General features: G+C 46.2%; 1 protein-coding gene across 1 annotated transcript in view; it reads right to left on the bottom strand.

Moving 5' to 3' along the window:
* The window catches only part of LOC108796998 (contactin-associated protein-like 5), a 283,699-nt gene that overhangs the window by 17,563 nt on the left and 256,098 nt on the right, over positions 1-10,038 (bottom strand). The window contains exons 21-22 of the mRNA XM_018568564.1: positions 3,763-3,893; positions 2,404-2,491 (exon numbers count right to left, since the gene is read on the bottom strand). Of these exons, the coding sequence (XP_018424066.1) occupies positions 2,404-2,491; positions 3,763-3,893 (219 nt within the window). The remainder of the gene's footprint in view (positions 1-2,403; positions 2,492-3,762; positions 3,894-10,038) is intronic.

Here is a 10,038-nt window from a genome sequence, read left to right as displayed (position 1 = left end):
CCAGCCTACAAAAACAGCCAACTTGTTTTGGGGGGGGGGGGGCAAAACATCTCCCTTCATCAGGGCTTTAAAAGGCAAAAACAAAATGTATATAATGTATTCTGTATGTAACAGAAATGGCATCCTTGGGGGGGTCTATCAGTGACCATAAGGTGAAATAGAACACAGCTGAAAATGCTGGAACTATTAATGGGGACTAATAAGCACCGGGTAGAGGTTCTAACCTTTCCCACTCTATCCAAAACGTTTTGGGTGGATTTCCACTTTAAGGATTAACCAGCGACTTCCCTTTGGCTGTGGGAAGCCTACATGGAAAGCGATGATGCTGAAACACTGCACAGTAAATATATTCCATAAATGACAATAACCTAATACAGCTGAAAGATGAGGAGACAATAGAATCGTCTCCCCGGCCGTTTTATCTCACCTGACCGGGAATGAGATGGTAAACGCAGATCGATAAAGCTTAACGTGACATTCAGTGACTCACGCCAGATCGTAATATTGTTAATCTGTGTCATTTTATCCTCCAGGACCAAAAGCAGAACAATTATTTTACATTAAAGATCCCGATCGATGGCACCTTTGAAATGGAATATCAGTGTCGATTTTAATTAAGCTAAATGCCTAGATAATGACTATAATGCAGAGGGGGAAAGATAAACAACTTCCATTTAAAGGGGTTCTGTCACCCATCTAAAACTTTTTTTTTTAAAGTAACAGCCCCATCTAAGAGCTGCCATCACTTCTCCGTTCCTATCAAGAGACAGCCTAAGGCAGTTGCCTCTGGTGGCATCTCATTGGGTCACGTTTTGGGTGGCAGGTAAGTCTGCTGCCCCTTTTCCAGCCAGAGAGTCCCAGATTCCTAAGAGATCTTAGCAACCTGTGAAACTCTAGCCGGCATCCCGCCCAGATCACAGACATCACTGGTTGCCAGGAGCTGGATTGGACGCCAGCCAGAGCGTGGGATGTCTTTGGCCCTTACACATCTCCCTGCCTGGCTCTTGGCAACCTGGGATGCTCTGGCCGGAAAGAGGGCAGCATTGTGCAGCAGAGGATGCAGCAGAGGGGGAGATATAGATTCTGGGTTATTTTTCTGGTGTGGTGGGGTTATACATTCTGGGGAATAGTCCTAATATGCTGGGGGTTTAAATTCCAGGGGTATGTTTCTGATATGATGGTGGTATAAATCCTGGGGTATATTCCTGATATAGCGGGGGTATAAAATCTGCAGTATGTTCCCGATATGGTGGGAGTATAAAGTCTGGCGTATGTCCTTGATATGGTGGGGGTATAAAATCTGGAGTATGTTCCCGATATGGTGGGAGTATAAAGTCTGGCGTATGTCCTTGATATGGTGGGGGTATAAATTCTGAGGTATGTTCCTGATATAGTGGGGGTATAACTTCCAGGGGTATGTTTTTGTATGATGTTGGTATAAATCCTTGGGTATATTCCTGATATGGTGGGGGTATAAATGCTAAGGTATGTTCCTGATATTTTGGTGTTAGAAACTCTGGGGTATGTTCCTGATATCGTGGGGGTATAAATACTGGGGTATGTTCCTTATATGGTGGGGGTATAAATGCTAAGGTATGTTCCTGATATTTTGGTGTTAGAAACTCTGGGGTTGCTAAGATCTCTTAGGAATCTGGGACTCTCTGGCTGGAAAAGGGGCAGCAGACTTACCTGCCACCCAAAACGTGACCCAATGAGATGCCACCAGAGGCAACTGCCTTAGGCTGTCTCTTGATAGGAACGGAGAAGTGATGGCAGCTCTTAGATGGGGCTGTTACTTTAAAAAAAAAAGTTTTAGATGGGTGACAGAACCCCTTTAAATGGAAGTTGTTTATCTTTCCCCCTCTGCATTATAGTCATTATCTAGGCATTTAGCTTAATTAAAATCGACTTTGGGGTATATTCCTGATATGGTGGGGGTATAAATGCTGGGGTATATTCCTGATATGGTGGGGTATACATTCTGGGGTATGTTCCTGATATCGTGGGGGTATAAATGCTGGGATATAATCCTGATATAGTGGTCGGCATAAAGTCTGGGGTATATTCCTGATATGGTGGGGTATACATTCTGGGTTATATTCCTGATATGGTGGGGTATACATTCTGGGGTATGTTCCTGATATCGTGGGGGTTTAAATGCTGGGATATAATCCTGATATGGCGGTCAGCATACAGTCTGGGGTATGTTCCTGATATGGTGGGGGTATTTGTGGTATGTTACTAAAACTCATTAGAACAGAAGAAGTGTTTAGGAGAAGCTATGGAAAGTCCGGTTCAATGTGACCAACAGCTACCAGCCAACATTTGATCCTCAATCAACATTCTCCTCAGTCACTCCTTCAATAAAGAATTGATCATTCACGGAGAAGAGCGAAGGCTTACCTAAAACCTTTCCCATTGTAAGCGATTTGATGGCTTTGAAGTAAACATCCGAAGAAAAATTATGTCGTTCTTTTATTATCTTGTCGATCTGAAAATGAAAGAAAGAGTTTTTTAATCTTTTTGGCATCCGAGAACTCCGCAAACACACACATGTAGCGTGGAGCAATTCTAGAGTTCCAAAAAAGAAAAGAAAATGACAGAAATATCCTTTTATTTTCCCTCCGTGAAAAAGTACAACGCAGTGCGCCGTTTAACACGAATCAATCCCGGGTACACCGTATCAGTGTGAATGCCACTTACAATGTAGACAAATTGTAGAACGGCACCGCGTAATCACATTGGAGGGAAACTCAAACCGACGGGAGGCAGGACGCCGTATTAACCAAACTTTTTGTTCCTTTAATGGGAGGTCGTAAAAAAAGATTTTTAGAATTGACGTTTCGTTTCACATTTCGCCGTTACAAAAACGCCAACGCCGGCTGAGACTTTTATTGGCGTCGTTTAAAAGGAAAATGGGGAAAGGTCAAACTTTTTGTTGTAATTTCTTCCAGAATATGCAGAAATGACTGCATACAAGTGGCGGCTGAATAAATGAATTACAATGGGCTTCCGTGATATTTTGAAGGAAGATGTATTAAGGTTAGAATAGCGGATAGAATATTGCACTTTAGTGGTTGTAGATTGACATGCTGGGGATAAAAGGGTGAGCCAAAAATAAATGGGGGGGTCAGGGTGCGGCTGCTGCATGCAATCAGAGAAGCTGGAGGTGGGTAGAGGAGATAGTGCCGCCAGACATGAGAGTGATGCCACCCTCTGCAGGCTCTGCATCTCCCCTCCCAGTTCTTAGCAACCTGGGACACTCTGGCTGGCGTCCTGCCCAGCTCCTGGCAACCAGTGACATCACTGGGTGCCAGGAGCTGGGTGGAAAACCGGCCAGAGCATCCCAGGTTGCTAAGAGCTGGACCGGGAGATGTGTATGGTCCTTACACTTCTCCCCACCCAGCTCTTCACATGTGACCCATAGAAATGCCGTCAGAAGCAAATGCCTCTGGCTGCCTCATTAAAGGGACAGCCCTGTGTCACCACATAGAATAAGACCCACTTCCACACCATCACATTTATGCATATGCAGGGCCGGATTTCCCACAAGGCCAATCACAGCTTGGCCTCGGGGCAGCAGGGAGTAGACGGGCAGCAGGGGTGTGGAATTCCTATCTCCCGACGCCCGGGACAGGCAGTTCCGTCTGTCGGGCGGGTCGTTTTTTTCTACATTTAGCCCTGCTTTGGGCAAGCAGAGCTAAATGTACAGCAGGGGAAGCCGCCGCTTTTTTAAGGCAGCGCTTGGCGTTGGCTTGTTACCTGAATCATCATTTCCTTCCCTTCCCTGTTGATTTTTACATAGTGCAGCTTCCGGTTGTCCAGTCTTTTTGAATTTACCGTCAAGACATGCACCGCGTCTGTGCCAACTTTGTATCTCACTTGTAAACTACCTGGAAAAAAAAGGAATTAGAGCATAAGAGAAAACATAAACCTTGTAATTATATAGAGTCTAATAAACCCATTTGAACCTACTACGTCTAAAGCTTTTTCAGCTCTCCGGGTGCTCACGGTGGGCCCATTGACTTACTGTATATATACTGTCATGTTCGGGAGCTCACAGAGCACTTGAACGTGGCTTTTCCATAAACAAAAAAGTCTTTATTTTTCACTTTATTATAATTATACAGGATTTATATATCGCCAACAGTTTACAATATAAGGAAGACATTACAATCACAATACAATTCAAGACAAGATGGTAAGGAGGGCCCTGCCCTGAGGGCTTACAATCTAAAAGGGAGGGGGAAGTGATACATGAGGAGGTAGCTGTGTGGGAATGAATTGTTTGAGAACGTGATGGTTGAGTGGTTAGGTTGAGGTGGGATCGGCTTCCCTGAAGAGATGAGTCTTAAGGGACTGCCTAAAGGCAGTCAGAGTGGGAGATAGTCAGACAGGTTGGGGTAAAGAGTTCCAGAGGATTGGAGAGACTCCAGTGAAGTGCAAAAACAAGAATCAGACCAATGATGAATCAAAGTATATAGGCTGGATCCCAGATGACTAAAAATATGTCACCGGAGATGTGTAGGCCCAATACCTTACTACCCGAAAAAGCCTATGTATCCCTCAGAAAGACCTACAGTAGTACCTCAAAATAATGGAGTGACTATTTTATGGTAATATTTCACCAACGGCAATAATACCAAATCAATGCTCGTTATAATAGGAGGGCCCAGGAGACACTGAGGATCCTTACGTACTTGAAATATTTTTTATTCTCATTGTCTATCACTCCGGCTCTGTCCCCAGCTATGGTTGCTATTTTCTTTTGTATAGTATAAACAAGATCAGTTTGTAATTATTTAGACACATTTGTATTAGAAAGTTGTCTTTGTATCTCTTGTATATGAAACTCTGTATCTATAACAACAACTGAACCGGTCTTTCAAATGATATACAGAAAAGTGTTTATACTATTCGATAGCAATTTGTGGGAATGGAAAAGAAACATGGTGGGCACAAAACTGTTGCCTTATTAGTGATTATGACGATATTGTACAAAAAATAAAAGAAGCGTATGGAAGATTTGATCTCTTTTGACAAGGGCACACATGATAAACATTGTACTAGATGGTTTTACTGGCAGGAATTTGCACTTTCCTCTGAATACTGTACCCTGTTACAGGATGTAATTGGATACTTCGGTGGGCATCTCCTCAGGTACCTGCATAGATGTGATTTCAGCCAAGAGTGTAGATTTGTTCAAGAAACGTTTGGACAATTTCTTGAGGGACCGTAATATGCAGGGATACCAGTATCCCTAAGAATGAGATGGACCTATATGGGTTGGACTTGATGGACATATGTCTTTATTCAACCCCAAATACTATGTAACTATGTAGTTAAGTCACCCTTGGCATATTGGCGCTACCTTTTATTAATGCTGTGGGACATGCTAGATTCCATTCAGAGTACTTCTCAGGACTGCCCAATGCCATTATATTATTTCCTATTGTCGGGGCCCCTATACAGCGAGCGGGTCTTCCTACCCCTTTGTCTGTGTTATTCTAATGTACGGTTGATTCTATGGTTTTTGTACCTTGTTCTAAAAAACTATTTGAAAAATGTAAATAAAGACTTTGTAAAAAAAAAAAAAAAAGAAAGAGGTATATTGGAGTGCTGCAACACCTGCCTTGTTTTATGGGTATATGTATTGTGGCGGTGCAAGGCAATGCCACGGTGTAGTTTGGCAACTGTGGCAACCAGGACTCTCAGCCAGAGAGGGTCTTAGAGGGTCCAGAGTGTAAAACATTTCATAAGGAAGAACCTGGCTGGAATCTGGAGCTCTGGAGAGTTCTTAGTGCTCTGGGTGGGATGAAATCTCCAGTCCTGTAGCCAGGTTTTGGCAACGACCATTCTGGGCTGATCAGGTGGCCGAGAACAGCCTCGTTAAGGAGCCAGACCAGAGCTCAAGGGAGAATTGGTGTGGTGTGTGCTGGAGGCACACGGGGGCCAATCCAGGTGGTGTGGTGGAGCCGTACACAGAACAGCCAGAGAGGCTGGAGAATTAGGCAGGCTGAGAGAGAAGTTGAGAGCTGAAGTTAAGCCTGAAGTTGTGTTTTCCAACTGTGAGTTTGCCTAACTCCCTCCTCATTGGCCTCTACACAGGCTATCCTCCAGGCCTAATTCTGAGCTTGATGAAGGGGACCCTGTGAGCCTGGCCTCATTCTGAGCCTCATGAAGGGGACCCTGTGAGCCTGGCCTCATTCTGAGCCTGATGAAGGGGACCCTGTGAGCCTGGCCTCATTCTGAGCCTGATGAAGGGGACCCTGTGAGCCTGGCCTCATTCTGAGCCTGATGAAGGTGACCCTGTGATCCTGGCCTCATTCTGAGCCTGACGAAGGGGATAGGGTTGCCACTTTTTCTTCCATCGAAACCCGAACACTCTAGTGATGCACAGAAATGTTTTTGGGAGAATGAGCCGTGGCATGTTCATATGTAAATAGAATCACCCATTAATATGTAAATAACACAGTTGACACTATTTTCAGTGGGGAGGCCTGTAGCCCCTATCTCAATTTTGGTTGCCCCTGTCTGCCTGACATCTTGTGTCCGAGTTTCAGCTGCCATGAAACCCGGACACAGCATTCAAAACCCGAACTGTCCGGGTGAATCCTGGACAGGTGGCAACCCTAGAAGGGGACCCTGTGAGCCTGGCCTCATTCTGAGCCTGATGAAGGGGACCCTGTGAGCCTGGCCTCATTCTGAGCCTGATGAAGGGGACCCTGTGAGCCTGGCCTCATTCTGAGCCTGATGAAGGGGACCCTGTGAGCCTGGCCTCATTCTGAGCCTGATGAAGGGGACCCTGTGAGCCTGGCCTCATTCTGAGCCTGATGAAGGGGACCCTGTGAGCCTGGCCTCATTCTGAGCCTGATGAAGGGGACCCTGTGAGCCTGGCCTCATTCTGAGCCTGATGAAGGGGACCCTGTGAGCCTGGCCTCATTCTGAGCCTGATGAAGGGGACCCTGTGAGCCTGGCCTCATTCTGAGCCTGATGAAGGGGACCCTGTGAGCCTGGCCTCATTCTGAGCCTGATGAAGGGGACCCTGTGAGCCTGGCCTCATTCTGAGCCTGATGAAGGGGACCCTGTGAGCCTGGCCTCATTCTGAGCCTGATGAAGGGGACCCTGTGAGCCTGGCCTCATTCTGAGCCTGATGAAGGGGACCCTGTGAGCCTGGCCTCATTCTGAGCCTGATGAAGGGGACCCTGTGAGCCCGGCCTCATTCTGAGCCTGATGAAGGGGACCCTGTGAGCCCGGCCTCATTCTGAGCCTGATGAAGGGGAACCTGTGAGCCCGGCCTCATTCTGAGCCTGATGAAGGGGACCCTGTGAGCCTGGCCTCATTCTGATTCTGATGAAGGGGACCCTGTGAGCCTGGCCTCATTCTGAGCCTGATGAAGGGGACCCTGTGAGGCCCTGAAAACGTTTGTATTTAAATGACAAGCATGTGTCATTAAATGGATGTTCTTCACGTGTAAATGGTGTGCTGGTGTGCTGTGGTCACTCCAAGCACCCGCCTGATTTCAGGTCTGTTCTTTGAATCGGTAAGGGGTGCAACAGGGCATTTCTATCTGCTTCTTGGGGTAGTCTGGGAGCACTTTGCATAGGGAGTAGCCCGCCAAGGAAACCTCATCACTGCACTAAAACCCGCACATTGAAAACTTGCCGCTGCTTTCACTGGTCTTTTTTTTTTTTTTAAATAACTCCAGTGCCTTCTGGGAAAAAAACCTGTGAAAACTCTGCACATTCCAAGATATATTGCAAATTGAATTTTCATAGGAGGCCATCGCACGTTTACCGAAACAAATCATGTTTTCAATTACTTTGCCCAATAATTACATGTCTGTTGGCTGATTGATGCTCCCCTGTGTATTTCACGTATGTGCTTTCATAATTTAGGACAAAAGTAAAAACATAACCCAATTACGGTTCCGGGGCGCCGGGGCCGAAACATCTTCTTTCCCTTGTTTTATTGCAATTAAACTGTCCATAGACCGGACCGCGGACACAATTTGGTATGTGTGTATTTAAATCCCGCAAACACCGGCGCTGTTGTATCACTGCTATAATGAATGTAGTTCTCAGACGTCTGTACAGTAGTTACCGCTGAGACGAGCTGTGCGGGGATTTCATTATAGTTTACAGTTGATGGGAAACCTTGCAATTTGGATTGTTTTTACACCGTGTGTACTTTATTTTAGTTTATTTGTACTCTGTGTTCCTGCCAAACACACACGCACACACACACGCACACACACACGCACGCACAAGCACACACACACACAAGATAAAGTAAAGTGCGTCATCAGTAAACACATTTTTTATAGCCTTCATCTTAAAGAGACATTCAACCAGGAAGACTGAGGACATCCTGTGAGTACAGGGCGTCATGAACCCATCCCCTGAGGGGGCATCACCACAGTGCCCTGTAGCCAAATACAATGAAGCAGAGAGCAGTGCTGACTACATTGTGTCTGTGCCACTCTCTGTATATTAGATAAAGTGTATATCTGTAAATACTTTTTTTGCAGTCTTTACCTTAAAGTGACATTCACCCAGGAAGACTGAGGACATCCTGTGAGTACAGGGTGTCATGAACCCGTCCCCTGAGGCGGCATCACCACAGCGCCCCACAGTCTCATAGAATGATGCTGACTACACTACTCTCTCCATCATTGAGGACCACCCAATGCTGGAAGGAAAGATAAAGTAAACTGTGTTATCACTAAACTCATTTTTATAGTCTTTACCTTAAAGTCACATTCAACCAGGAAGACTGAAGACATCCTGTGAGTACAGGGCGTCATGAACCCATCCGCTGAGGGGGCATCACCACAGTGCCCTGTAGCCAAATACAATGAAGCAGAGAGCAGTGCTGACTACATTGTGTCTGTGCCACTCTCTGCATCTTTGAGGACCACATACTGCCAGGAAGAAAGATAAAGTGTATATCTGTAAATACTTTTTTTTGCAGTCTTTACCTTAAAGTGACATTCACCCAGGAAGACTGAGGACATCCTGTGAGTACAGGGCGTCATGAACCCGTCCACTGAGGCGGCATCACCACAGCGTCCCACAGTCACATAGAATGATGCAGAGAGCAGTGCTGACTACACTTTGTCTGCACTACTCTCTCCATCATTGAGGACCGCCCAACGCTGGAAGGAAAGATAAAGTAAACTGTGTTATCATTAAACTAATTTTTATAGTCTTTACCTTAAAGTCACATTCAACCAGGAAGGCTGAGGATGTCCTAGCAGAGGGCAAAATGAACCCATCCCCTGAGGCGGCATCACCACAGCACCATGCACCAATGATGCAAAGGGCAGTCAAGACTACACTGTGGCCGTGCCACTCTCAACCTCATTGAAGACACCCACCGCTGGGAGTAAAGAGGAAGAGGAACCTGCGTGTTACATGACCGCAGCGAAAAACATCTGGAAAAGGTCCACCCACTGCCGGGAGGAAAGGCAAAGTGTGTTATCAGTACATACTTTTTTTTGCAGTCTTCACCTTAAAGTGACTTTCACCCAGGAAGACTGAGGACAACCTTTGAGTACAAGGCGTCATGAGCCCATCTCCTGAGGGTGCATCGCCAGAGCGCCCTGCACTCAAACACAATGATGCAGAGAGCAGTCAAGACTACACTGTGGTCGTGACACCCCCTACATCATTGAGGACCACCCCCAGCTGGGACGAAAGAGGACCCTGCGTGTCACATGACCGCAATGAAAACATCTGGAAAAGGTAAGAAGAAAAAACACTGGATCACACAAGTCATAAAGGAAGTTAGGGCTGACCCAACACACTAGGTTCTGTTGGAAATACAACAGCATATTACTGACATTCTGATGTTAAAGGAGAACTATGAGGCGGGTGCTTTCCACTCACCTCATAGTTCTAGCCGACCTGTGACAATGAGACTGTCACAGGTCGGCTCAGTAGATCGGGAGGTGAGCGAACACATACCGGCGCTTGCTCACTTCTCGATCCTGTCACGGCTCTCTGCCGTGACAGGGGGAGGGGCTGGATTCCCCTC

The sequence above is a fragment of the Nanorana parkeri genome, unplaced genomic scaffold, assembly GCF_000935625.1.
Source record: "Nanorana parkeri isolate BGI_ZX_2015 unplaced genomic scaffold, ASM93562v1 scaffold1209, whole genome shotgun sequence".
Lineage (NCBI taxonomy): Eukaryota > Metazoa > Chordata > Amphibia > Anura > Dicroglossidae > Nanorana > Nanorana parkeri.
Note: the sequence above shows the minus strand (reverse complement) of the source record. Positions and strands in the feature narration are given on the sequence as shown.